The sequence below is a fragment of the Ceraceosorus guamensis genome (assembly GCF_003144195.1).
Source record: "Ceraceosorus guamensis strain MCA 4658 unplaced genomic scaffold IE81scaffold_7, whole genome shotgun sequence".
NCBI lineage: Eukaryota > Fungi > Basidiomycota > Exobasidiomycetes > Ceraceosorales > Ceraceosoraceae > Ceraceosorus > Ceraceosorus guamensis.
Window position 1 is genome coordinate 384,375 of NW_020290002.1, and position 27,048 is coordinate 411,422.

At 56.8% G+C, this 27,048-nt stretch overlaps 10 protein-coding genes across 10 annotated transcripts; 5 read left to right on the forward strand and 5 right to left on the reverse strand.

Annotated features, from left to right (window-relative positions):
* The first annotated feature begins 1,965 nt into the window (after positions 1 to 1,965).
* On the forward strand, positions 1,966 to 3,470 carry IE81DRAFT_228329 (hypothetical protein). Its single transcript, XM_025511105.1, has 2 exons — positions 1,966 to 3,134; positions 3,220 to 3,470. The coding sequence occupies exons 1-2, from the start codon at positions 2,243 to 2,245 to the stop codon at positions 3,429 to 3,431; spliced, it is 1,104 nt and encodes a 367-aa protein (XP_025372237.1). The 5' UTR covers positions 1,966 to 2,242; the 3' UTR covers positions 3,432 to 3,470.
* Positions 3,471 to 3,876: 406 nt separating this feature from the next.
* Positions 3,877 to 5,345, reverse strand: IE81DRAFT_320678 (hypothetical protein). The gene is made up of 3 exons (XM_025513102.1): positions 5,007 to 5,345; positions 4,634 to 4,814; positions 3,877 to 4,266 (listed from the first exon to the last, which is right to left on the reverse strand). The coding sequence occupies exons 1-3, from the start codon at positions 5,028 to 5,030 to the stop codon at positions 4,202 to 4,204; spliced, it is 270 nt and encodes an 89-aa protein (XP_025372238.1). The 5' UTR covers positions 5,031 to 5,345; the 3' UTR covers positions 3,877 to 4,201.
* A 458-nt stretch (positions 5,346 to 5,803) lies between these two features.
* Positions 5,804 to 7,143, forward strand: IE81DRAFT_286286 (hypothetical protein; the record flags this gene model as incomplete). The annotated part of the gene is made up of 5 exons (XM_025511667.1): positions 5,804 to 6,230; positions 6,297 to 6,605; positions 6,681 to 6,859; positions 6,934 to 6,997; positions 7,070 to 7,143. 5 exons carry the CDS (start codon positions 5,804 to 5,806, stop codon positions 7,141 to 7,143), a joined length of 1,053 nt encoding a protein of 350 aa, XP_025372239.1.
* On the reverse strand, positions 7,035 to 8,965 carry IE81DRAFT_228350 (TTL-domain-containing protein). The gene is made up of 3 exons (XM_025511107.1): positions 8,201 to 8,965; positions 7,531 to 8,121; positions 7,035 to 7,436 (listed from the first exon to the last, which is right to left on the reverse strand). Exons 1-3 carry the CDS (start codon positions 8,900 to 8,902, stop codon positions 7,242 to 7,244), a joined length of 1,488 nt encoding a protein of 495 aa, XP_025372240.1. The 5' UTR covers positions 8,903 to 8,965; the 3' UTR covers positions 7,035 to 7,241.
* A 455-nt stretch (positions 8,966 to 9,420) lies between these two features.
* IE81DRAFT_228348 (hypothetical protein) lies at positions 9,421 to 11,438 on the reverse strand. Its single transcript, XM_025511106.1, has 2 exons — positions 10,955 to 11,438; positions 9,421 to 10,845 (listed from the first exon to the last, which is right to left on the reverse strand). The coding sequence occupies exons 1-2, from the start codon at positions 11,258 to 11,260 to the stop codon at positions 9,562 to 9,564; spliced, it is 1,590 nt and encodes a 529-aa protein (XP_025372241.1). The 5' UTR covers positions 11,261 to 11,438; the 3' UTR covers positions 9,421 to 9,561.
* Positions 11,439 to 12,370: 932 nt separating this feature from the next.
* On the reverse strand, positions 12,371 to 16,744 carry IE81DRAFT_228435 (hypothetical protein). The gene has a single exon (XM_025511108.1). The coding sequence runs from the start codon at positions 16,494 to 16,496 to the stop codon at positions 12,564 to 12,566; it is 3,933 nt and encodes a 1,310-aa protein (XP_025372242.1). The 5' UTR covers positions 16,497 to 16,744; the 3' UTR covers positions 12,371 to 12,563.
* A 1,274-nt stretch (positions 16,745 to 18,018) lies between these two features.
* Positions 18,019 to 19,104, forward strand: IE81DRAFT_228885 (hypothetical protein). The gene is made up of 3 exons (XM_025511109.1): positions 18,019 to 18,526; positions 18,638 to 18,870; positions 19,064 to 19,104. The coding sequence occupies exons 1-2, from the start codon at positions 18,118 to 18,120 to the stop codon at positions 18,790 to 18,792; spliced, it is 564 nt and encodes a 187-aa protein (XP_025372243.1). The 5' UTR covers positions 18,019 to 18,117; the 3' UTR covers positions 18,793 to 18,870; positions 19,064 to 19,104.
* IE81DRAFT_320685 (hypothetical protein) lies at positions 18,629 to 19,405 on the reverse strand. Its single transcript, XM_025513103.1, has 2 exons — positions 19,354 to 19,405; positions 18,629 to 19,273 (listed from the first exon to the last, which is right to left on the reverse strand). The coding sequence occupies exons 1-2, from the start codon at positions 19,358 to 19,360 to the stop codon at positions 19,041 to 19,043; spliced, it is 240 nt and encodes a 79-aa protein (XP_025372244.1). The 5' UTR covers positions 19,361 to 19,405; the 3' UTR covers positions 18,629 to 19,040.
* Positions 19,406 to 20,644: 1,239 nt separating this feature from the next.
* IE81DRAFT_228939 (hypothetical protein) lies at positions 20,645 to 21,744 on the forward strand. Its single transcript, XM_025511110.1, has one exon. The coding sequence runs from the start codon at positions 20,984 to 20,986 to the stop codon at positions 21,647 to 21,649; it is 666 nt and encodes a 221-aa protein (XP_025372245.1). The 5' UTR covers positions 20,645 to 20,983; the 3' UTR covers positions 21,650 to 21,744.
* A 4,049-nt stretch (positions 21,745 to 25,793) lies between these two features.
* IE81DRAFT_333502 (GNS1/SUR4 membrane protein) lies at positions 25,794 to 26,871 on the forward strand (the record flags this gene model as incomplete). Its single annotated transcript, XM_025515374.1, has 2 exons — positions 25,794 to 25,862; positions 25,945 to 26,871. The coding sequence occupies 2 exons, from the start codon at positions 25,794 to 25,796 to the stop codon at positions 26,869 to 26,871; spliced, it is 996 nt and encodes a 331-aa protein (XP_025372246.1).
* Between the last annotated feature and the right edge of the window lie 177 nt (positions 26,872 to 27,048).

A 27,048-nucleotide genomic window follows, 5' to 3' on the forward strand; every position in this document is an offset into this window, starting at 1 on the left:
GCGCGCGCACCGTTTGGGAAAAGGTAATGATGATGAAGAAGCTTAATAACAAGCTTTGTGTACATAACGCCGTGCTAAGCGCTCGATCGAGGGATGAGTTACACAAATGAAGTTCAAGTTGTGAGTTCAATACACTTTTGACTGAGCGTATGTAGTAGCAGTATGGAGACCGCATTCAAGATTTTGTGACTTCAAGGTCATTTCAAAGCCCCGGCTGGCGTCTTGTCCATGCGCTCATGACTAGTACTGGACTAGCAGGGAGCTGCTGGCTAGGCTTGCCTATTCCATCATTGATGCCAGCGCACACAGCCATACACGTGATAGAAGAGCAGTACAGTAGTAGAAGAGAAGAATCGCGAGCGTGTGCGGTACCGGTAAATAATGTGTACGAGACGCTAAGGACGCCCCGAGGGGTGACTCGCATGCAGACCAGCGCATGACCTCGGGACGCTGGCTGCTGGTCGAGCGGTGGACGGGGCGATGGAGAGGCGAGCAAAGATGGGTACGTCGCCCGACCCGACACATCCGAGGCTATGGTGTGCCAAGCAGGATCTTCTCCGTCGCTGTCGCTGTTGGAGTCGAGGAGGGGCACAGTCGAGGCAGGCTTGATAGATCGAGCGTGCCGTGACAATTGAGGGTACCGTAGTCCGTCACGCAGCGCCGCTGGCAGACAAGCGATGCTGGGTTGGGTTGCTGCATCCTCCTGCGCATGTACGTGTACAGTACAGTACAGTACAGGCACACACACACACACACCGCCAAAAGCCACACGATTGTAAGGCGACGGCCGTGTTCGAGCCCGGACGTAAGTTCACGAGTCGTGACGATTCACATTGACACACACTCGTGACTGACGGCTCGCTCGCTGCACGGCTTTCCGCACGCACGGTACGCAAGCCGCGCTGAGCGGCACATCTTCAGTCAGCTATATAGCTGCGTGCCAAGGTCTCCGCGCTACACATCCGCCTTGAGTGGCGATTACTCAAGGCTGCAATTCATTGAGTCCGCTCTAACGTGACTGCACCCTCTCATTCATCCGAGCACCAAGATCGTAGCCAAAAATGCTCGCTCGCTTAGTGCAAGCCTCCAGCTCGCCACGCGCTGAGTCTCATCGAGCGCGCTCACTGCACACAGATGCACTGCACAACGACAACAGAAGAGGGTGCGCGCCGCCCAGGAGCATCGATCGCCTCGAAATGTCTGAAGCTCATTCCGCACACGAGCTGTTTGCGAACCCGACTCGATGCTCATTGCATGTCGATTCAAATCGGCAATCATTCACGATTGCTGGTTCCACACTTGGGACTCACGACTCGACGATGATCTCGAGGCCGAGCTCTCATCGTGACTCGCGTTCGAGCCATCGCATCTGCCCTACACATGCAGAGGCAGGCAGGCGCGCCTCTTTTAGGGTGCCTGCCCCCCCCCCCCCCCCCCCCCCCCCCCGGCTGCGTCCTCGAAAGACCTAGGAATCTCGATGTGGCGGTGCAGCAGGATGTGGGAATCCTTTCGTCGTCTTGAGGATTTCAAGAGTCGCCTCGAGCAGCGAACTTTGGACGTCTGACGCTCGAGATATTTCCCTTGACTGATGGACGGTACGTGTTTACGCTTCTTGCATTATTATTAGCATCTCAACGTTGCGTTATTGAGACATTCAAATTGTCATCGTCGTTCTCCTTCTTCTTGATCGTTACCAGCACGAATATAGATGAATTAGGCGATGGCGTTGCATGCAGAGCCTGGTGTACAGTCTGACGGTCATCGAATGCGGCTCTCGGCTCCCAGCAGGGACTGCAGTCTGTTTATATGGCTATCAAGGCGAGGGGTCGGTCAGATGGCAATCAAATTAATGAGGGAGGCGTTGGCCGAGACAGCAACGACAAACAGCAACATCGCAGCTGCGACTCATGATTTGCCATGGACAGTCAGAGTCACAGTCAGTCACGAGTGTTCGTCGACGCGTGCAGCAGCTCTGCGTGCTGTGAAGCTTATAATTAATTGCTGCCGAGGCTGCGTGCGTGCGTGCATGCTCCTTCCATCCATTCAGCAGGCTCGCGCAGACCAGCAGCAAAGGTGTACGCGTGTGTGACGGGTACCGCTGCGGACCGGGCGTAACATGAACAGCAGAGCGAGAAGTGAACCTCACCGCTGGTCCTTGACGAGAGCGAAGCAGCTTCAACACCGAATGCGAAGCATCAGGAATCGTGGATGCGAATAGGAGTGACCAGACAGGTGGATCGCAATGGCGTCGACCCGTGGCGGTCATGACGCCTGCGAGTCCACAGCGCTCACGCCCATCCTCCCCTTGGAGCTCATCCAGAAGATCACTGTTCTAGCAGCGCGCACGCATCCATGGACCAAGATTCCCCTCGCGCTCTCTTGTCGAGACATTTGCAACTGGACTGCTCAAGCACGATGGCATACCATCATCGTACTGAACGAGGCTCAAGCGCGCAGCTTGTTGGAATGCGTCAGGCGTCATTATCCTCTTCCTGATGATGACGTGCAACGGTCTCCTTTGCACGGAGCGGGAAGCAAGAAAGCGCAGCCTCTCAAAGAAGATGCTATCTCCTTGCCTGCCTCTCTCTCTGGATGCGTCAAGGCATTATTCCTTCACGTCATGCCGACGAAGCCAAGGAATGCCGACCTCGCGATGGAGTGCGCAGAAGAGATACTGAGGTGTGGATCGATTGCTGGCGAACTTGACGTTTTGGACATTTGGAGGTTTGGCTACGAGGATGGCAGACAAGATTCCGGCGATAGGTACCTGGTGTATATGCCGAGAGAGCTCACGATCACCTATGTACTGGCCGCCGCATATCCCGATTGGCCCTCATTCTACCAATGGCACGGCGACGGCACTCGCCTAAAGCGTCTGCATGTCATCGGCGCTGATTTCGAAGAGCCAGGAGGCATCACGATGCCATACGATGGCCTGGCACGACTTCGCAAAGGCAGCATATCCTCCTCGGATGCAGGCCTGAGGTACAAAGCTGACGTGGTCAACGATGGTTGGTTAGCAGGGCGCGATGATGCAGTCGCCGCTGCGAGCGGACGTCCGGAGCCCATCGAGCTCACCCACATCCGTTACGACACGGCTCGTTTCAGCTTCAAGCCACCTGAAATAGTAGCAGGTAAGTTCGGTGCTTTTTTCGCAGATGCTGCGTCGCGGGTCGAAGGCTGATCAAGCTTGCACCACTGCATTCAGCGCGATTGAAGCCCTTCTTCGTGGAGCTCGCACTGCCGGGGACCAAGAGCGAACGTCGAGCGGAGGAGGTGCGGGCACTAAGCGAGCTTGGTGCAGGTGGTTTCAGAAGGCTGCACTTGGCCTGGGAAGCAATGTCGAACGAAGACGCGGTCAACGAATACTATGTGCGGCCCCCGTACCACTGGAGATCAATATTCGAGCACAGTGCGGGGTCACAAACTGAGGAAGAGCACGAAAGCACATACGGAGTGTACAGCGGCGGTTGGCAGGCCGAGAGACGAGGAGCGTGGACCAACTCGGCTCAAAAATCGAACGACTCTTTCAAGACGGAGCTGATAGAAGCAATCGGCCAGCAGTACGGATGGAGACCGGGTGACCCGCCTGGTCCAGGCAGCCAAGAGATAGCAACACCTTCAGAGGGGCAGAACAAGGTGCTGAGAGATGTCGAAAGGGCTCTGAGGACAAAGTTGGAGCAGAATCGGACTGAAGAGGACGAGGGGCCTTCACAGGCGGCAAGTCCTACCTCAAGGCCACCGCCAAGGGTGCGAATCGCAGCAAGAGCGCCATCTACCATCATGCGAATCGGCGGCAAAGTTCCTTACGAGCCAGAGCATCGCTTGGCAATGTTTTGCGATCGGGCAGCTGGAGGCTTGGGAGCATGGGACTCTTGATTTGCCATCCAAAGACTCGCATTGCACTTGTCGTGTCTTTGCGGGAGCTCATGCAAAGCTCGTTGCGTGGACTGCCGCCAGGCGAGACAGCCAAAGCACGCCAACAGCGTCATCTCTCACGTCTGCAAGTGTGACTTCCCCCGCAGTGGACCTTTGCCCCGTCACCTTTCCCGTGCCCACGCAAGGCGACATTCCCACACAAAAAAGCTAAGCATGTCACGAGTCGGCGCAAAAATCGTCTAGATTGCGAGGGCGTGATGAGCGTGTGATACCTCCGTCGCTGGTGATTTTGTGGCTCGCGGAACGCGCTTGTGGTTCGCCTTTACTTCTCCAGGGAAGAGAGGTACTTTTCCAAATCGAAGCTGGGGCTGTCTGGGTCCGACACGACTGTACGATGAATCGAAGGAGCAAACAGCATGTCAGAAAGGTAGCGATGGAGCAGCCATACCGAGAAGATTTGCGCCGCTCTGATAGTTGCGACCTCCCTGGCTCCGCGGGAAAAGCCGAATGGGACCACCTGTACCTGCGAAGAAGACTTCGCTTTCACCTTCGTGCTGGGTCGGCTGAGCAACACTTGGGATGCGCCGCTCGACCGACTGCCGCCAGAACCGTGCCTCGCCTTGCTTTGTCTGTGCTCCCTTAGCTGTACCGTGTCCTTCGAGCCTTTACGCCGCCAAAAGCCCTGATTCGACCAAGCGCCGGTTGATACTCGTTCCAACCCTGGCCATCTCACTACTCAAAGCTCGACACTCACCTCCACCACCTCTGATGCTCGCCAAGATAGCAGCGTCCTTCTCCTTTTCCGCCTTGGATTGAGACTCTCTGAGATGCTTCAACTCCGCTTGCACTGCTCTTTGATCTTCTCTCTTTTGCAGTGTTCGCTTGTGCACAATACCGTATCCGATGCCACCAATCAAGGCGCCGTATCGCGCAACCTGTCATCCAGATTAGGCCAATATTGATGCAAGAGGATCGACATTGGTGTCGAAGGGTGACAAAAGTAGGTGGGAGCACAGTTGTAGAGCGAATGGGAAGGATGCCGGGCTGGTCAGCTGATGCAGCTTCAGATCTATCCACTTGCCGGGATGGGGGCAATTGAAGCACCTGTCTTGGACCCTGCTACTCACGTTCAATGCTGGTGATGCAGTCATCGTGCTCTATTGTATCCAAATTCGGCGCCTCACGCAACTAGACGATCGTACCAGGCCACGTTGTCTTGCGCGAAGATTGGCACGCGTATGTATGCACCGCGGTCGGAACTTGGTCTGCAAGAAGATTGAACCTTTCTTGCAACTTGTTGTAGGGAATAGAGGGCCACGGCAAGAATGAGCACCGGGTCAGGAAGTTGGCTTAAGGGTCGGATGTGTTTGCAATCGCGCAAATTATCGTGGCAGTGCCCCGTCAAGCTTGGTGAAAGCAGCGTCAAGCGAAACCGAATGCTGATGGGATGCCAACGACTGTGAGCTCGCTGCTGCCGTTCGAACGCAGAGGCGCAAGCTCCGAGCTTCTTCTTGGCCCTGCTGCCTGCCGGGCGAGCACGGTCACCATGCAGCCATGCAGTCCGGGCTCTGAGGGAGCCTTCGACTTTGGATGCGCCACGTGCGATGCCCATGCAATCAAATCAGAAAACCGCGCATGCGAGAGCTCATCATTGCCAAAGACACGTGACTTGTTCCGTCGATGGGCGCGCGCGTGTTGCCGCGGGTCAATCACGAATGGTGGATCTTATTGCGCGGCTCCCACCATGCAACCTTGCGCACATCATCAGCAAGCAGGTTCTACAACCCAACTCCGACCGCCCCTTCCCTTACACACCACCTCTGGACCCACCCATGACCTCTGCCTGACCAAGTCAGCTTCGCCACCGAGAGTCTCCAGCCAAGCTGTTCCGGCATTCATCTCGCCGCCTTGACGCGCGTCCGACATGATTACGCAACACGCAGACGCCGCTGATGCGCTCTCACGCTACGACCTGGAGGCCATACGAGCGGCCTACAGGAGAGACGGCTACGTAATCTTGGATGGCATCTTCGACTTTGAGAATCGCCTGTCGCTCGAGGAGCTCAGAGTGGCATGTCAAGCTGCTGTGGAGAGGACGAGGAGAGGCGAGTGGCCTCACCGCAGAGTAGTTGGCAAGTCTTTCCCTCCGTACGATCCCATCTCAGACGATAGCTGGGGCGTACAGCATCTGCTTCATCCTGACCTCATTGTAGGGGGCGAGGGAGAGAATGGAGCTGATAAGCAAGACAGCATTTTCGCGAGGCTCTACGGCAGCTCGCCTTTGCTCGACATTGCAGCCGCTCTCCTCGACACGGAGCCGGACAAGATGCAGTTGGAGCTGTTCAATCTGCGTGAGTGATCACTGCGACGTTCGCACCTCATCAGCATCTAATCGCTACCTACAACATCGGCACCAGTGATCAATCCTGCCTGCCACGCCTTCGCACTGCCCTGGCATCGGGACGACGTTCGAGCGGATGTGTCGAGCGAGGAGGAAGAGGCCAGGCTCTCAGCTCCCACCTATGGCGTCCAGTGGAACGCGGCGCTGTATGACGACGAATGTCTGTTCATCTGCCCCGGATCGCACGCGCGTCTGCGAACGGAAGCGGAGAAGAGGGCAAATGCTGCAAAGGCACCGCCCGCTACCAAGGTGCTGGAAGGTCAAGGCGTTTTGGACGCCAAGTGGCAGGTGGATCCTCCAAATACGCTGCAAGTCAAACTCAAAGGTGAGTTCGCGCGCCTTCTTGAGCTTCGCGGCCATAGCTTGGTGGACTAAGACAGCCTTGCACAATGAAATACAGCGGGGCAGACAGCATTCTATTCTCAGCGTGTACTGCACAGGGCATCTTATCTACCATCGCAGATCAGAGCAACGCTGCACGGTTGCTACGGCGGCATTCGAGCAGATGCATCCCTCGACTCCACAGACCGCGCATCAGAGCAGCTAGCGTTCGCTGAGCGCGCTCGAAATGTCCTACAGGTGCGGACAGGGTGCAAAGCTCGTCGAGCGCTTTGTGCATAATCACTGACTAGATCCAGCTCGCCTGCGTGTAGCACAACGTAGAGTGGATGAAGGAGCCAAGCTTCGGTGCATCTTTGCCGCCTCGTCTTCGGCCAAGTAAGTCGAGGCGCACGTGCAGCGGTGCTTGTTGCTGGCACCTGCTGATGTTTGCTTGCTTCGTCTGACTAGTGTGGCGCAATCTGCTGGTCATGGACGCGCATGCCAAGGGTCGCCAGCTGGGCTATAGTCTCGAGAACGCCTAAACGCGCGTGCGATGAAGTGCACAGACTATGCTAGATGTCGAAGGCCAGCACTGTCACTCGCTTTGATGCAGGCCCGTGTAGAGCACCGTTGGAGCTTCTCACCACGCTCTGCTTAGCTCTGCATCCAAGCACAAGGTCATGCCATTCTGCGACGTGCCGACTCTTGGCTCCGACCTCTCATGTCCTTCCTTCGTTTGCTCGAAGAATGGCAGCACAGCCACCTCAATGGACCGACGAAACAGAGACTCGATCGTGGACGATAGTCGAGCCCCGCTCTGCGCAAAGTCGGGTTGCTACGAAGGCGGCCCACGAGGAGCATGCGAGCGCAAGGATCAGCCCTTATCATCAAACTTCGCGACCGAGGCGCGATGCATATAGACCACTTACAGCATTGACTTCAAGAAGCCATACTCGAAGCGCTTCGTCACCTGGCGAACACGCTTCGGGGTCCCAGCCGACGAGTAGATCCACGCCAAAGATTTCCCACGCATTGGGCCAGGTTTGCCAATGAATGCTTCCTGCTCTTGCAGCTGCTTCAAATGTCCGTCCGATGGTTTGAGCTGTCAGTGACTTGATGCGCTCGTATTGTGTCGGAGTGAAGAATGACCCAGTCGATGCTTGCGATTTGCCGTCAGTCGCGGTGCAGCCTACAAGGTTCTCGAGCAGATAGACGTTCTCCTCTGCAGGTCGCCCGTCGGCCGATGGCTGTCCATCAGCATGCAAGCAGGTATTTGTGAGGTGTATCCTCGGATCTGGCTCTTCTGATGCTGCGTCGCCTTTCGAGGTGGGGTCTCTGTAGGCCAGAGGAGCGAACAACGCCAGCATGTCGTCCCAAAGGTAGACTTGCAGGCCGCCTGTGCACAGGACATAAGCGCGAATGTGAAATTTTCTGGAGGGTGCTGCTTCGTCGCTGCGCTCGCTACGCTCGGTGGCATCGACATTCCTGGGCGCCAAAAGTAAAGGTCGTCTTATGTACTCCTGAATAAGGCCCGTCGCATTCTGGGTGAGCGAACAAACAGCGAGTGGGCTTGCTGCTGAAAGGTAAAGCAGGACTCACTTGGATGACAAAGTGGCGTAGCTGTCCCAACATTCCACCTCCTGCTTCGTCTCCACTCCCGGCTTCGCTCGCGTCTTCCTCGCTACCTCCTTCCAACTCTTCCAGGATGCTCCTCAGCCCATCTTCGTCTCTGAAGAGCCTGATGCCGTTGCCGCGATCGGCCATGCCGGGTTTCAAGATGAACCACTGTGCTTCCTGCGTCTCATCTTCTTGGGCTTGCATCGAATCCCGTAGGTCGTAAAGCTCATCCATGAGCAATTCGTCCAGATCGTCTGCGAACTGCAGCTCGAAGAACCAAGTTCTGGGGGTCAAGGGAAGATGTGTTGGGATGGCTTGCGGTCCGATTTTGAGCGAATGGGCGTGAATCGAATGCGCAAGGTGATGCTTGCGTATGAGCGCCTTTCGAATGACGTAGGAGCTGCACTGCTGGTGTTTGGATCCCAGCAGCTGCTCAAAGGGCAGCAAATCATAGTCCGTGAAGTAAAGGGCGTGCTCTGCACTCGCACCTTTGGGGGCTGAAACAAGAGTGTCGTACGCTGTCGGATCGCTACCACCGGCCGACTTGCACCCATCGACCACTGTCCAGCCCTTTGGCTGCAAGACCTTCTTTGCAGCATCGAGAGCGCACTTCTGAGTGTATGCGGCTCCTGGAAAACAGATTAATGCCGTTAGACTGGGTAATGAAGGGGAAGGGTCTGCCATAGTCGCAAGTCCTAGCCTGCTGTTCGATGAGCTAGAGGCAGTGAGAGAATTGGAATAAGATAAGAGTCGTGAATCAAGCTACAAGTTCTTCAGGGAGGGACTCGTCGCGCGTGCTGGTTCCGTCCCATTACGGACCCGCGCGAAGTTTTGCAGATCGTGCGCGCATCCCAGCTCTCATGCTGCGTGGCTCGCTCGGACTTCTGTCCCACCTCGATGCGCGGCGGCCGGTTTCGTCGGCGCGATCTCCTGACACGCGCGATCAACGTCCGAACACAAGTCCGTTTCGTTGAGCAAGCTGGTCACGAGAGTGCTCGTGATTGACTCGCATGACGTCGACAGGGCCAAGGAGACGGTGTTCGATCCAAGTGACGCAAGCATACAGACTCAAGTAATTCGCTCCAGGACCGCACGCGAAAGGCCACACCGAACTGATGTCATAAGCGGCGAGTCGAATGGTCACCATACAAGATGAGGACGAGAGGGGCGTGTAGGGGAGGTGCGGTTCAGTGATTTGGCAAAAGCGGATTGGCGCAAAGCACGAGTGGCGGTGTGTGCGTGGCAACCCGGCGCATGCCACAGTTGCCACAAGGAAAGGCAATGCAGAGAGAGACTGCTCGCGAGGGCTGGCGCCGATGAGATTGAGGGTTTATGATACAGGATCAAGAAGCTGCAACGAGCGCAGAGGAAGTGCTGTTGGCACCGCCCCAGAACGCCGAGCTCGTAGAAGCCACATCCTTGCGCGTGTTGGGGCCAGAGATAGAAGGCGAAGAGCGGCGCAGAATGGGTGGCCTTGGGCTGTTGGGAGTTGATGGACGGCTGCTGCCAGACATCGTGACATCTCCCGAGTTTGCGTGACCCACCAAGCTGCTGTTGCTCGCGGTGCGAGAGATGCCGAGGCGTTGTGCTTGTGCTGCAGCACTCGTTGCGTCGGCTGATCCGGCCACGACGCCCGTTCCGCTGGTGGAAGCGGAACGCTGCAAGACGTCAAGGATACGCTGAACGTCAGTTTGAGAAATTTGCTTTGTCTTGAGTACTTTGACTTCATCCGTCAGCTGTTGGTTTGCGAGCGTCAAAGAAGACACTTGGGAGCGCAGACTATCGATAATGGCGTCGCGATTGTCCAGCTGTTCCTCGAGCGTGGTGATGTGCTCCTTTCTGCGTGTGCGGAAGTTGCGCGCAGAGATCTTGTTGCGAAGCTGTCGCTTCTCCTTGCTACTCAGCTTCTGGTACTCCTCTGGAGAAGGACGAAGCATAGCTGCAGCGCTGATTACAGAGCGTCCGTGTCCGCTGAACGACTGTGCGCCGCCATCGTACGCTTCGCCACCTAGACCAGACGATGATGAAACTGTGCCGGCGCTACCGGCCCTAGAAGAACGCGCCGTCTTGCCACTGGCAATCTGTGCCAATTGTCTCTGCAGTAAAGCTTTGCTGTCAACACCGTCATCGTCAGCAAGGGGTGCAACGTCGTCCTGCTCCTCCCCTTCCGAGTCCTCTGACATGTCGTCAGCGGATCTTTGTAGGCGTGGACTACCACGCAAGGGTAGACGAGATGCATCGGCGCCTGCGAAAGAGTTTCCGAGCTCAACATGGTCATCTGTGACCTGCGAGGTAGACGCAGTGAGCCGCTCCGAGGGTTGATGAAGCTCAACCATGTGTGGATCAATCCCAATCGCGTCGTCGGGGCGGCGAGTGGCGACCGGAGAGACTCTCAATGCAGAAGTTTCAGGCATGCCCATCGAGCCTTGTTCTTTGAAAGCATTAGGCTGAGCAACTGCATGCGCTGGAGAGGCAGCGGCGGGTGGAGCTTGCTGGCGGACGCTCGAGTGGGGCTGCTGAGGCTTGCTCTTGGAGAGCGAGGCATAGTGTTGAGCAACGTACTTGTCGATGATTTTGTCGTCTGCGCTCGAGCCGATACGACGAAGCTCAGCAGCCAGGTAGTAGCGCTGTATCCAAAAATGCGCAGAAGAGAAAGGCGTCAGTGGCTAGCTTACTAGCAGCGCATACAGTCACACCCTTGCCCAAACGAAGCTATGGTGCCTACCATCAACTCACGAATAGCACCTCGGGTGACGAGCCAGGCGGCGGGGGCTGTGGAGGTGACGGAGCCGAGGATGTCGGTGGCGCGACGACACTGGGAGCTGTCGAAGTCGATGGCAGATCGAGAGATGGTGGTTCCAATGCGGCACCCTGCACTGCTGGCTGAGGCTCAGAGCTCAGAGCGGGTGCCATGCGAGGAGACATGGGGGCGATACCGGGGCTAGGGAAGTCCAGAAAGTCGTCAAACGACAAGGGAGCCCAGGGCGCCGAGGAGCTGGGCGTGGCCCCGGGAGAGTATGGCATGACGTCCAAAGCCGCCATTATCGCTGTCAAGGGGCCAGGATGGGCGGGCGTAACGAGCGCTCGCTGCAGAATGACAAGACGGGAAGAGAGAGGGCGCTTGGAATGCGGATGAGCTCCAGGAGTCTGGAGTGATGTGGGTGTCGTTGCGTACTGACTGACCTTGGTGGTGTGGAGGAGGCAAAGGAGTCGTGGAGGCGCAGTATAACCTGATTCAGGCCATTGATTAGCAGTCGCGCATGCACAGGCGGCGGCGGCAGGGACCTCTCTGCCCTAATCACAGACCCCGCGTGGCAGCAGGGGCCTCTGCTGAACTTGCTCTCTTGCACTGACACTCGCGATCATGACTGCGTGGTGACTTGACTGCGCAAGTCACATCACCTCATCAGCCACCGCCATGCAGGCCGCGTTGAGCTGAGCAGCAGCAGCATCAGCAGCAGCAAACAACGGCCGAAGCGGCGGTCAAGTAAGCAACAATAACCGAACGCATACATCACGCATGCATGGGGCTGCAAGGATCCATCGCACGCCAGGGAGGGACCCGTCACGCGCACGGCTCCTGTCGCGCGGGCCGATCATGCATGCACGCATGGCGCTCCGACTAAGCGCAGCCCGTCCAGCCCTGCTGCTGCTGCCAGCAATCTATGGGTCACGCGAACGTACGTGTGAGTTGATCGAGAAGCGTTGAGAAGGTCAGTCAGCTCATCGTCGAACGTTGAGGGTTCGACGGTTTCCTGCTGCAGACAGAGCCGTTTGGCGTGCGGGCAACCACAATTGGATCGAATTCGTAATTCGACACCATTTTCGCAAGTCCTGCGTCGCATAATGATCGCGCCAGTCATCGTGAATCATGTGAACGAGATGGCTGGTCAAGGCGAGATATAGAGCTTGCGCTGCAGATGAGCTTCTGTGTCGAGCCCAAGATGTGCAAGTCGTAGGTAGACAGCTGCACACACCTTACTCATCACTGCCCACCGGCGTGGGACTGTGATCGACAGCTTGACTCCCAAGTTGTTGCCGCGATACGACGTAGGCCCGAAAGCGCATCCATCATAGGCAGCCGAGCTTTGGGGCGTTTCAGACGAGCGTGGTCGGCGCGGTCCACAAGAGGTCTCGCAATGGAGCGGCACGGGCTGAGAGAGCGCGACACAATCTGGAGCCTAGCTGGAGCACGTACTACCCATGGAGCCAAGCTACGTGAGATCAGACGACGATGGATTATGAGGTGTGATTGCGGTGCAAATGTATGAGAGCCACGCGACAGATGTGCGTCGCAAGGTTTATATCGAGAGACGGGAAACATGTGCGTGGAGTCAGCGTAGACCTACTCGTACGAAGCTGGTTTCATGCGGCGTTTGGCAGTTTTGCGCGAGCCGCCAGAAGACGCTGGCGCAAGTCTTGACCCTTGCATCAACGTGCTGTCCTGGTCCGAGCGGGATGCGTGCGAAGTGTGCTTCAGGGCGATGTCCGATTCGGGGTCCTCACTCAGGCTGCCCGGCTGAGCTCCAAGTGATCGGACCTGAAGCGAGGGTGGCTGCGTTAGCGCCGCGTGCTTCCGCGCAGCCTGTTGTCTCGTGTATTGCAAATGCTGCGCCGTGATGGGCAGCGAGCCAGGGATGCTACCTTCACCAAAGTCTGATGCATCTCCCACACTCTTCGAGCTGCTTGAACTAGCACCGACAGGTCCATTTGTGGCCAGATCTTCGTCAAAGACGCCTATGTAGTCACCAGTCGCTTCTTTTCTGCTCTCGTGACGGTTGTCTTGAGCAGGCTTTAGGTTCGTGTGCCGTGCTCGAGAATTGCTGCTGTATCTGTCTCCTTCAGGATGACTCGGGCTTTTCAGCCCCCTCCCGCCGAACTCCTGATCTGCGAAAGAGTCCCAACCATTTGTGTCACCTTCCTCGTCCTCGATTGCGCCTCGTGCAGCTTCCCAGCAGGCGCTGTCGCCATCGTCTTCGTATGCGCTGTCATCCTCCTCGTCATGTACTGTGAGCGGGGTGTCTGCTGAGCCTCCGCTCTCGCCGCTCTCGGGCCCGGCTACTCCTGCATCACGCGAAGAGGAGAAGGAATACGATCTACAAGCTCCAGATGTTGACGTTTGCGAGGAGCGCTGAGCTCTAGCTATAGCATCGGCAAAGATAGCGAGATCCGAGTCGACGTCTTCGAAGCTGAGAGAAGGCGTGCTAGAGTTCTTGGCCTCGGCGGCAATTATTTTGCGCCTGGCATTGTGGGCATCGATCAGACTACGACGAGCTTTGTCCAGACTACCCGCAACAGCAAATGCCCCAGCTCGAATAGGAATGGCGCCGATTCCACTGGTGGCTCTGCTCGTCCACGAGGGCTGTCGCGCTCGCTGCCCTTGAGGGAAGGCAGGTATGCGGCTCGATGGCGAACGCGCCGAATCCACGTCTTCAGCGGCCGCTGCTGCCACGCTCGTGAATTGCTCAACTTCGATCGCAGAAGCTAAGTTGTAGTCTATACCGTGAATCGGATCGTCCGAAGAATTTTCAGCGAGCACTTGGTCGCGGACCGCGTTGCGATTCGTGTTGCTCCGCTGCAAGTCAGAATAGCGTGGCTGAGTTGATAGGCCGTCATCCGCCATGTTCGCATACGTCCTGAATGATATCTGCCTGGAGAGGTAGGGCGAACGAGCCAATATTCCGGGTTCGCAAGAATGGACTTCTGCTCGTCCCACTACGGTTGAGTATGCCTGGTCGAGCATAGGAGCGGAGCCAAAGCGCTTGTGCGGTAAGAGTCCCAAATGCTTCGAGCGCACTTCGTCGGAATCGTCCTTCCTTGCAAGATCAAGCCACGCCGCCAAACGTTCGCAAGTGCCGGACATCACAGGCAGGGGCTGCGACAATGAGCGAGGTATTCGTGTCGATGCTTGGGAGGTATTGCGCCCAAATTCGTCACTCGAGAGTCGGATTCCTGCTGCGGCCGTTGAAGCAGAGCGAGCCCGGTGCATCATTGTGCTCAAAGCAGATGCGCCAGGTGCTCCACCAGCAGTGGCGGGCTCCGTACCCTTGCGAGCTGAGATGCCTATGCGATGCGCGTTCAGAACGATATTCCTCGGGTCCATGATCAGCAAATGGAAGACTTCGGCGCTCGAATTTGTGGTTTGTCCTGGGTTCATGAAGCGAAGGAGCTTCTCATGAGACGGCGTGAGCGGTTCGACCAGGGCCATCGTGGGGCAAGCGTGCTCCATACTTTCCGTCCACCATGCGTCTGAAGGCAGATTCGCGTCTTCGTGTGCGGCTGCACTTTGCTGAACGGCTTTGGTGAGACTTCGCGCACGGGCGGTGCGCGCTGTACAGTTGAGAAATGTTTCTAACGGGTAGCTTAGAGGCGCCTTATGCCGCCCATCTTGATAGGGTGTGAGAGCGTAAACATGCGCCGTGCCCCGCGCGGACAGGAGGGTCGCATATCCCGAGTTGGATGACCATTTTGCATCGACGATCCTTGCCGAAGTATGACCACGAAATAGCTGCACGAGTGCGTCGAGAGAGTGAGCGGACATGCCGGCAGACGAGTCAAGCAAGAGCAGACTCACCGACAGACAATGCCAGACATCGGCGACTTGCTGACGAAGTGCGCTGGGCCGAAGCTCAAAGATGGAGGCGGCATGACCGCGACGATCTGCCGTGAGAATTTGATGCCCAGTCGGACTGAATCTGAGGAGAGCAACGTCCGAAGCAGAGCGTTGAGGACTAGGAGTAAAGTGGGCCAGCACGCGGCCTGAGCGGAGGTCGATGACTTTGACCGCCGTTCGCGGATTGTATCGTGGCAGCGTCGCGCGCTCGCGCTCACGCTCACGATCCGACGTCGCGAGCTTGTGATGCGAAGGTCGCGGTGAAGATCCTGATGACGTCAAGGACGATTGTCTGGGTGATGTTGATGACGAGGTGTCGATTCGAGACGCCGAGCCTGACGCTCCAGACCAGCGAGCACTGCCCCACGTGAGTGCGGCATCCAGCACTGTTCCGCCGAGCTTGCGAGCGTGCTCTGTCAGCTGCACGCCTGTCTGGATGGCTTCTCGAGGTCCGAGATGCGACTGCGAAGTAGCACCACGCTGGCTTCCTCCACGGTGAGCTGGCGTTCGTGGGTGACCGCCAGCTCCATCAGGCCTCAGAATTCCAGGCGGTTGAGCCGGTTGCTCGGTGGTTGCGAAGGCAAAGATGCGATTAGAGAGGTCGAAAGGCAGATCGGCGGGGTCGGCAGGGTCGGCCGCTGACGATACCGACCGCTCCAGCTTTAGCGTTCGGGCGTCCAAGATGTGCACCACGCTTCCCAAGCCGACGGCAACGTATGAGGCACCGCTAACAAGTCTTGCTGATGCAGCTTGCAGCGCGCCGATGGATGGATCCGAGCTCAGCTTGGTGACCTGCACGACGACGTGGGACCCGGTGTCATACGAGCAGAGATTCGCACCAGCCTTCGATTGGCAGAGTAGCAGCAGTCTGATGCTCGCAGCTGCATGCGTAGACCGTCGAGAGCCAAGCTGGTGGATGCAACCACTCACCACGGCCCCTGCGGGCTCTTCGTTTGGGAGCAGCAGCCCGTGAATGTTCAATCGCTCTTCGAGCTCCTCCCCTGCCAGGGCATAGACTTGCAAGCCGCCAGTGTCGTAGCCGAGAAGCAGAATGTGCTGGTCAGCGAATTGCTCCCACCTGGCCCACGTGATGCGTTGGCTACCGTTTCCCAGTCCCGACAACGCAGCAAGACTGCTTTGCAGCTCATCCGCATCCAGCTGACCTGCTGGATCAAACATTGCTTGCACCTCAGAGGCACGGCTGGACTGCTGATCGCTGCTGGTCAGGTTCGATGCGTGCTGCGATTTGCTCAAAGCAGAGGCTAATGCAGCAGCGCGCTCTTTGCTTTGCTTCAACAAAGTGGACGCAGTGGACCCAGCAGCGGCCAGGGCATCGCTGAGTGATTCGATGAGGGATGTCTGTGGTGCAGATAAGGGCTGCACTACTCTACCCGTATCCGGTCGACCTGGGCGATGCAGTGCAGGAAGATCGCCTGTGGATGCTGTGGATGCGTCGAGCTGCGAGTCAGCGTTGGTCATGTCGACCAAGCACGGCTTGCTAGGTGATGGAGACGAAGAACGATGGGGCGATGCATCGGTAGATTGAGAGGAGGAGATGGCGGTGGATGGTGAGGATGCTGGCAATTTGGTATTGTCTTTGTTACTAAGCTTCGGTCGCGCACGTGTTTCAGGACCATCATGTCGTCTGTGAGTACCAGCGCGCATGGGCGCCAACCGTGAATGTTGCAGGTCGGCAGCAGCAGCAGCAGCAGCAACCGCGTCTGGGAGCAATCAGGATCGATGAGCGCAGCTTTTGGCTCACGCTGTCTGCAGCTTCTCGGACCAACCAGAGAGGGCGAGCAGTGCGCTTGCAGAGCGGAACTTCAAGACGATGCAGTGGTGATTCGTGACTGCGGATCAAGGTGGTAGTCAGGGTGAGGAGATGGAGCAAACGAGAGGCGTGAGCGGCTCGCGGCGCTCTCGCGAGTTGGAGTATATCGAAGTTGTGCGCAGGCGGTGGTTGAGAATAGCGTTCTTCTTATAGATGAGGGCCGTGTGAGATCGTAAAGCGTGTCGAGGTATCAGATCGAAAGGGTGTACGTATACAACGAGGTCAGTGGTACAGAGGCTGAGCAAAGGTGAAGCCAAGCGATAGATTGAAGTGTGCGAGAAAAGGTGGAGGCCTGAGTCCAAGGGCGGCGATCTGACGATCGTACAAAGATTAGCGGTGGTAATTGAAGCGGTGAGTGTAGTGTTGTCTGCGATGCCAGCAATGCCAGCAGTGTGAGTCGTGAGTGTGACATTGATTGAGATGATCAGGTGATCCACGCCGTTGATGCTCCTCGTCCAAGCCGACCTTGAAGCTCAAGCTCAACCTCGCGCTGAACGCGTATACGGTGCGACCCCCGTGCGGGTCCACGATCGCGCGGTGCTGCTGCTGAGCACGGCGGCACAGCACATGCGGTGTAAGGCAGCAGACCGCCACGCACGCACGCACGCAGCAGCTATATCAGCAATCACCATGCATCGTCACGCGTAGCCACGCTGCACAAATCGAGTCAGGGCAGCGCAGCGCAGCCGCACAGCAGCACATGAGGCACATCCGGTCAGGACACCCAACGGTCGGTCACGTTGCGCCGATGGGGCTGTGCGTGATTTGATTGACGTGACGCGCCTCACGCGCTTAGGATGGCCAAAGCCCGCGTTGCAGTCAGAGTCTACGCACGCGGCGAGGCCCCGCATTCGCCGCCAGTCTACATCTGCGCGCCCAGCAGCGCGACCTGGTCTTTTCAAAAGCCGTCCGTCCAGCTAGGGGCTCGACCCACCGCGCGTCTCACACCTTTGTGAGAGGAGACGATGGCGACAATGATGGAGTCTGGAGTTCAACAATGCTTTGAGACGAAAGTATGCTTACCCTCGGGAAGCTGCAAATACCGAGCAGATGCGCTGCCTTTCTTGACGATGCGCGCTCTTGTGTGAAAAGCGCGCCTCAAGCGTCCACAGAGAGAGGTTTACTGTCAAGATGAAAGTATTCCCGTGCCTTCGGTCAAACGTGTCGTGCTTCGAATCGTCCAGCGAGGCGACGAGAACACGAAAGCGAGAACACGAAAGCGGTTGGCCGACTACATCTCCAGGCTCAAGGTGCATTGCGCTACACACGAGAAATTTCGATTACATCTCATTAAGCAACGAGAGTGCTAAGCGATCGAGACAGAGATCGTGACGACATGACGTTGAGAGAGGGAAGGGCTTCTTTCAGTGCGATACTGAGCAGTACCTTAGTAGTTGTTGTCGTTTCCGCCACTTCCGTACGAATCCTGAGAGCGCCGCCGAAAGTGTGTCAGACATGGCCGCGACGAGGGTAATCAGACGCAGCAGGACCACGCTATGCGACCTTGTGCACTCACGCTGTTGCCGCCTCCTTGACGGCCGCCAGAGCCGTAGCTGTCTCCGCCAGAGTTTCCACCGTAAGAGGAATTCTGAGTCGCAAGGCGATGAGGCCAACGTCAGCGGCGCGCGTGTGTACGGGCGACCTGCGATGTCCGGGCGTAGTCAGTCCGTAACGCTGGGACAGGTTTACTCACGTCATTGCCAGAGCTGCCGAAGCCCCCCGAGTTGCCTCCGGATCCTCCGTAGCTGTCATTGTTGCCGCGACCACCGCTGGAGCCGTAGCTATCGCTGTTGTCGCGACCGCCGCTGGAACCGTAGCTGTCGCTGTTGTCGCGACCTCCGCTGGATCCGTAGCTGTCGTTGTTGCCGCGGCCACCGCTGGAGCCGTAGCTGTCGTTGTTGCCGCCGCTGGAGCCGTAGCTGTCATTGTTTCCGCGGCCACCGCTGGAGCCGTAGCTGTCGTTGTTGTCGCGGCCGCCGCTGGATCCGTAGCTATCGTTGTTGTCGCGACCGCCGCTGGAGCCGTAGCTGTCGTTGTTGTCGCGACCGCCGCTGGAGCCGTAGCTGTCCGATGACTACAACAAGAATCGGACTGATCAGTCAAGTGCTGTCGTATCGTGTCGGTCTTTGAGCGACTCACGCCACCGAATCCGCCGCCGCTGGATGACTTGTTTCCACTGCCGTAGCTGTCGTTGTTGTCGTTGTTGGACTGGATGGGCATACGTGTGAGCTACCGCCATTCATAATAAATGGTGAGCAAGTCGTCGACTCACAGAGCCAAATCCACCGCCGCTGGAGGAGTTGTTACCACTACCGTAGCTATCATTGTTGCTAGACGACTGCGAGTGGGACGAATTAGCCGATGACGACTGGCAACTTTTAGGTAGACGTGGTCAACTCACGTTGTTGCCTCCGTAGCTGTTTTGGTTGTCTTGGTTTCCTTGGTTGCCAAGAGCCTTGTTCTGCCGGGCCAGGTGAACGAATGTAAGAAACAAAAGCGGGGTTGAGCGGAGCGAAGTTGATGGAGCCTGCGAGCGCGAGCTCGATGATACTCACGATGAGACCCTTGCCCTGGTCGGACTCGGCGAAGTCTTTAGCCTTGTTGATGAAAGCTGTAGAAGTGAGATCGTTTGAGAAGTCAGCTACAAGACTCTGATGGACCAAGCGCGTGTGCAATGTGCAAGGGGCTCACAGTCCATGATGAAGACAAGTGTTGCTATGCGGGTGATGAAGTATCGACTCGGGTGGATGTGGTTGCAAGCTCAAACGTGCTTGGTTGTGTAGTGTGGAAAGAGGAGTGTGAGTGCGAGCATGTTTGCAGCTCCTTCTTATAGGTAAGCACGGTGCCGCCAAGTCTGCCTTCGCCCTTTCGTGATTCGTCATTTGCGTGAGAAAGAGATGGCATCATTCCAGTGACTGTTGCATGCCGAAAGAAGAGACGGGACAGCTGGCCTGTGCGTTGCTGCTGCATCCGTTCCCTCTTCATCAGTCTTTGAGCAGGGGCGTCGAACAACTGGGGCGCCGAACTGGAACAACGCTCGATCCACTTCGATCTTCTACGGCCGGCTGCATGCATGCACGGCTCAGTCGAGAGTCGTGAGTCTACCTGATGATGCCAGGGGTTGCCATCCAGCAGCAAATGCCAGCAGCCAGCTGCGCCTCATGGTCAGTCACATAACTAGTAGTGTGTGAGAGTGTGTATACCTCTTCCATAGCGGCAGAAGTACACCAAAGCGTGCGCGGATGGTCCGTGCCACCGCTTGTTGGGTCATGGGCGTGCAGCATTGCCTCAAGCGGACTCCGCTCGGAGTTTCATCATGCTGCTGACTCTGATGCTGACCGTTGCCGTGCAGCGGCGCGCACATGCAGAGTCGCGACTCGCGAGTGGAGGCCTAGGCTCTCTCTCTCATTGATTGCTGGACACAGCCATACCGGTACACGTTACTCGTTACTGTGCGGCCATGCTGGCTCATGGAACGTGAATCGAGATGCGACCGGACACAGCCTTCATCTGACATCTTCTCTCTATCGCGGGTCAGGAGCTGCTCGATCCTTTGCATTTGGCATAACAAGCGCTACGCTACATTACAGCAGACTGATCACTGCGATACGTCGATTGGCTTTCGTCGATCAGCGAAGCAATGATAATCGTGAATCTTGGATCAGTTCTACTGTAGACCGACTTTGCGAGGACCCACAACCGGTGCGCTGCGCATCTCTTGCAGCGTGCAGGAGATGCCGCTGCTGCTGCTGCCGCCGTTCGTGATTACCGCGGTAATGCTCGAGTGAAGCGGCTCGAGTTAGCTTGCTCGATTGGTGCCCACAGACGTCGATCACGTCTTGCGGCAGAGGGGGAAAGGATGAGGGAGCGTTCACCTGGCATGCAAGCAGGTGGATGTGTTTACAGACGAGTTGTGAGTCACAAGCATATTTCAGCCATATGTTGCCGTGAATTCAACTCTTCTGCTCCAATGTTGAGGTCCTCTGCTTCCACATGCGGAAATCGCGCGCTCGAAGCAAAATTGTCGCACAAGCTCGAGACGGCCTGATGGCTGAACGGCTAGGGTGTACGTACGTGCGCGCTTGCCCCGCTTTTCTCGACCGCGCGCATGCGGTGTCTCGCGGCAACGATTCCATCCTCATCAAGTTGACATGTCTCGCTGGACGATGCTCGAGACTTGTACCTCCAGATCTGAAGTAGACTCTTGACTCACACTACTCGACTGTACAGCTCACAGATTCGACTCAAAGTCACTACTTGCTTCACGACGATCTCTGCGTCATCTCGCAGCTCCCAGAGGCGGCGCGGAGCGTCAGTCGTGATGGAGATCGTCGTAATCACAATCACGAATCGCGAATGTCGTCGTATTTGCTCATCACCTCGTGATCTCCACTTTGCGCTGCGTCCTGAAAACCTATGTCTACGAAGAGTTGATCGCCCGCCCTCAAGCTGCTGGCGCTCCTCTGGGGATCTCAATCCGAATTGCGAACGTCACAAGTATTTTGACTTCACCTGGCATCGGACAACCCCCGTATCGTCAGTCGTGAAGTGCGTGTGTCGAGTCGGACTCACTCAAGACTGCTGCTTGCGTATGCACACAGACAGCCTGCTGGAGAGCAGGCGGATATACTCTTCTGGTTGCAGCTACATAGGTGTAAATGCGCGCACGGCTTCTCACGCTAGACTAGGTGTCGCATGGCGAGGACATCAATTACGCGGGACCTCGCATCGATTTCTGTCCGTGGGCTCCTGTCTGGCCACACGCCAAAGGTCCCCTCTCGATCACGTTGCTGATGATCGACGAGGATCCGATCAAGCAGGGTCAGTCCACGGCGTCCACTTGGGAGTGATCACGACTACTCTTGGATCTCATGGCCCCCCCACTCTCTTGTGTGTTGAACGCCCTGAAAGAGAGAGTCTGCCGACCCACAACACGCGCTATTTGCAACGTCCAGACACGGGCCTCGCTTCTTGCCATTTGCTCTGAACGTATTTGGCTGTAGAAGGCCTTCGCTGTCGGTCGACAGTGTCAGTCTTCGATGCAAGATACCGCCGATGGGCACCTTTGGCGGGAGCACGCGCACGCTCGGTACTGACGCGATCAGCCTCTCCGATGGCCGTCTCACCTTGTGGCAGCGGCGACCGAGGGTTGGCGAGAGAAAGAAGTAAAGCTGCGAATGCACTCCGAATCCACTTCGCAGCGCGTAGCAAGCTCAATGCCCATCTACTCTCGTACTCGACCAGCTTCCGTTCCAGCGCTCCCTAGATGTCAGATCAGCAATCAGGCAGAAGACTCGTCGCCCACCCAAGCCCATCGCTATTCCTCGCAAATCCATGAAGATGCACTTCCCATCAATAGGGCTGGCGATGCGACCTTTGACAGTATGGTGCCTAATCACACTCAATGAGCTGCGCTGCAACATGTGTGGGCTTCCTAGCAGCTAAGATGTCGCGCTCTCCCTCTAGAATGTTCTTTGTAACATTCAGGTCCCTTTTCGAAGACCTGGAGGACAGCTGAGAGCCGGCACGTCCAATGCCGCATGACTCGCCTTCCCTCTATCTGATCCGTGTCTCGGGCTAGCTTTGCCGGAGCCATATTACTACACGTCGACGCGAGGCTCGATGGGAAAGAGTATACGCTGATGGGGTATCCTTTCATGAACCGCGTCGTTGCAGCCCCGCCTCGCATCGCCTTGGCGCGCTCTTCCACCTCGTTTCATTCGCGAGTCTCGCGTATTCTCAGAAGGGAGTTCCTCGAGCAGTAGGGAGATGGATATCCACGGAGACCAATGGCGGGTGTGAATGCCTCGATCGCATCCGATTGGCCGACTAGGATGGAAGGGTGCGATGAACGGTTGGAAGGATACCCGGGCCCACGCTTATGAGCACCTCTCTCGGCAGAGCTTTCCGATATCGAGTCACCCTCCCGCCGTTCCAGTAGAAAATTCGCGTGAGAAAATGCTGTTCGAGATGCAGGAAATTTACTGTAGGCACGGTTGGCGTGCGTTGCTGACGAAGGAGCCTCCTAGATCTCCTGCTGCCACTGACCCGCATAGTGGCCATCAGCCATGATGTACAGTCTTGAGTTGTGAGTCAGTCGCCCATGCGGTCGTCTGACCGGCAGATCTAAAATCTGTGCGCTCTTCGCGTGGTGGCTTGTGGCGCGTCTCTGGTGAGCAGACTCCTGAGCTGTCGGGTGGCGCGGATACTTATGCAGTGTTCACAGGAGCAGTGATGCGCCAAGTATACTCTTCTACCTGTTTGCAAATGGCGCTCGGCAATAGGGTAGCAGTCCGGCATGGGTAGCGAGTGGAACACCATGAAGGACCGCTGCTGATTCATGCTGCTGGCCCAAACAGAGGAGCCTCGGCCACACATGCATGTCGCCCTCGGTCACCTCGGCGAGACCTGCAGCAAGCCACTCAACTCAGACTTTTGCCGCCTTACTTGGAACCTTCTGCTGGGTGCCGACACCCCTATTTGCGCTTCCGCTCAAAGTCGAGGCGTTGATCACGACTCATCAGTGTGGACAGCGGGTCATTCAGCGCACTCGGAGGGTCTGGTTGAGCATTGTAGTTTGATGCAGTACTTGGCTAATTTCCGCGGTTAGGTTGTTCTGGGCAAAGTGAGAAAGTCTTCACGAATCACAAACCAGAGTCACGAGAGATGGTTCAGCCACTCCTGTCTCCGCTGCACGAACTTTCATTCAGACAACATCGCGGTATGCTTCGAGTCGAGGCAGTGCAACCTATTGTGAGCCAGCTGCTGCGGCCCCAGCAGAAGTTCGGAGAAGTTCAGTCAGTAGAACCATCTTTGACGACACTCATCACGAACGATACGGGATTCGGGCCAGACACTCACACTGGCCACTGCAGTCGAACGGCGGGTGGGGTACAGCAGGGCGTTTTGGCGCTAAGGTACAATCACAATCACGAATCGGACTGCTTGTGCTTGCTGGCAGCGAGCTTTGCGGCACAAAGGCCGGAACGGAGGCTTTCATGCAGCTGCTGCTGACTGACTAGCTTGATCTTGCTTAAGTTTTGGCGATTATGTTCTGCAGAAACATGCGAACATCGCTCAATTTAGATTCACATTGTATGACGACTGATCGTGGATGCATGAACATGGTACCTGTCACTTGGCTTATTCGGCTCGAGAATGGTCTAGAGGTGTGGCAAGCTGAACACTGAGCTTGCGCTGTAGCGCTGTCACTCGATAGCCCGAACACTCTCTTCTGAGTCGAAGGCGATCGGGCCACGCACAGACTGCTGCGTACAGCATACAAGCAGCAGCGGTGCCGCTGCATCGGCGGGAGCTCTTAGCGCACCTCGCAGCCCGTCGAATTTCACCAAAGACGAAATCATCAAGCGGAGTGTATCTCGGGGAGAGGGGGGGGGGGGGGGGGGGGGGGGGGCGTAAACCTCGCCTCGACAAAGAAACCCAATGGGCCAGTCAGATGAACATGGCGAAGACCCGCGAGGCCAACAACCGCCTTCATTTCGGATAGAGCGTAGCCTGTTTGACCGCGGAGGGGCTTATTTGACTGGAGCGATCAACAAGCCGCGGGCATTCATGCAACTCTCGACCACCGCGCCTGCCTGTCTCACAAATTGAAGAGGTCTGGCCGCGCGCTAAGACAACGCGCCGTACCTGCTCCAATTCCCCGCGCTTTCCTGGCCTACCACTCACGACTGATGATATACATAGCACTCAAGACTGTAGTGAAACTGATACTAATACTCATACTAATACACTCACGACTAATATTGAGCTTCGACACGCACCGCTCTTGCGCCGCCCGCTTGCCTCTCTGTTATGAGAGTGAGTTGAAGGGATCAGTGCCACTGAACCTATAGCAGTCGCGAGTGGCTGGACTAATTCCCCGATGCGGAACACCCCTCGACGAATAATCACGAATGCGACTCGCACAGGGCTGCTTGCAGGAGTTTAGGCCGCTGCTGGCTTGGCATCGAAATTGCTGTGGGCCATTTCAGCTTTGGGCATGGCTCGCTGTCTCGCTCACGCGTCCATCGAGGCGGCGGTGGAACGCGATGCTGCTCTGCGAGTTTGAAGGCTCGATCGAGAAGACGATGATGGGAAAGAGCGCTGTCCGGAAACCGGGGGGGGGGGGGGGGGGGGGGGTGCTCACAGCTCGTGTAGTCCTCAAGTCGCCGTATTGATCGAGCTGTCGGGACGCGCCTCAGACAACGCAACGCAATAACGTTCTAAGGGCCAGCCATGCAGCACAACCAGAGTCGTCTGGCGCCTCGTTGCTGTTGCCTTTGCTGCTGGGTTTGATGGCAATCCGCGCGTAACTCCGCTGTCGCTTAGCTGCAGCAGTAGTTGCTGATGCGTTTGAAACCGCATGCACCACGCTGCATGTCGCTGCAGGGCTTGCGTGTTCCTGCTGCTTGACGGGTAGCATCGCGCCTACCTTGTGCTTGGAAGTGCATTCGTGGTTCTTGCTCTTTCCCTCGCCCTCTCCCTCTCCCTCCCCACACCCGGGGACGTCGCTCTTCCATGACCGAAAGGTTCGCAGCAAGCTCGGGTGACCTCATGGTAGGATACTGACAGTAGCGACAGAATTCTTTGCTAGCTCCTAGTGAACGTCGTCTAACGTCGCAGATCGAGCTCCGACCCGGCAGCACGTCGCTCGCTCGATTTGTGATTGTGGCTTTGATAAAACGAGTCACGGCGTGCCCAGCTTTGCCGGCCCGATGCTGCCGTCATGTGAACGCAGCTGAGCCGCACCTTTGTGAAGGCGAAAGCAACCCCGGATTGCTCGTGCAATCAAGCAATTTTGCCGTCCAAAGCGCAACAACCGAGGTCATCTGTAAAAAGTACATAAAGCGCTCGGATCCCCTGCCCCCCGGCAATCCTCTTGCTCAACGTCCTCTTTTCCAGCCCAAGCTCAAAGATTCGCCCTGCTCATCCACCACACCTCCGTGGAGATTGTCAAAACATTTCCAGCACGCAACACTCACTCATCTACGTCTCCCACGGCGCCACTGTCTTTTTGCGCTCCTCTTCTCCCAATTCTTGTGCACAAGCACTCGTGACGCGCATCTCCCTTTGCTTGACCTGTCCCTCTTGTGGCTAGTACTGCAACTTCATTCCGGTCCTGGATCACCATGACGTACACCCCTGTGTGGGATTTTGGCGCCAAGGCGATCCCCGCCATCTTCCCAAGCTTCATTGGGGTAAGTTTCGCAACGCTTCTTGGACAAGTTGCTCGCTGCTCAGCCTGCATGTTGCTGACGCTCGCTTCTCGACACTTGTCAGAAAAACCAGGCACTCGTCCGCTGGACACCCGGAGTCACGCCATGGAGCACCCCAATTCCCGTGGCAGCTACCCTTTTGGGCTATTTAGCCCTCATTCATAGCGGAAGAGCACTCCAAAAGCGCAAGATCCTTCCAGTCTTCTCGCTCAAATGGCCCTTCGTACTTCACAACATCGCCCTCAGCCTTTCCTCGGGACTGCTCTTTGCCGCCTACCTGGAAGAAATCGTTCCCTTCTGGTACAAGAACGGGCTCTATGGCGCCATGTGCTTCGCCGAGAGCTGGTCGCCGAGAATGGAGACGCTGTACATCATCAACTACATGTTCAAGTATATTGAGCTGATCGACACTTGCTTTATGATGCTCAAGGGAAAGCCCATGCCTTTCCTGCACGTGTACCACCACTTCGCTACCGCTCTGCTCTGCTTCTCGCAATTGGTCGGCAAATCCAGCGTGTCTTGGGTGGTGATCACGCTCAACCTCTTCGTCCACCTCATCATGTACGCCTACTACGCAATGGCGACGCTGCGCATCCCTTGCCCCTTCAAGCGATACATTACCACCATGCAGATCGTTCAATTCGTCATAGATCTCGCCGCCATCTACACGGCTTCCGCCAACCACTTCAACGGATACTTCAACCTCGGAATACCTGGCTTGTCCGACTGCGCCTCTTCGCCTCAGGCAGCCTCGTCAGGTCTCGTCATCCTGACCAGCTACCTGTTCCTCTTCATTCGCTTCTACCAAAAGACGTACAAGAGCAAGAGCAAGGCGGAGCGCGCTTCCAGCGGATCGAGCGGAGAGAAGCAGCCCCTCTTGGCCAAGGCAGTGACCTCCGCGCAAGTCGCTGCTACTCGCACGGCTCTGCCACATTCCCAGCGCGCAGAACTCGGACTTCCCTCGACTCCCCAGCTTGAGCGTGGAGAGTGACCGGCCTTGGACTAGCTTCGCGCTTCCGGACAATGCACGTAACCTACTTACAAGATCGAGCGCCTGTATCACTCACTGCCTTCCGATCTGCATACCTCATCTTCCGCAGTCGCTGTTAGCTCGTCTGTCTCGCTAGGTTGCACTCCCTGAAATTGACATAGAAAGTCTACAAGTTTG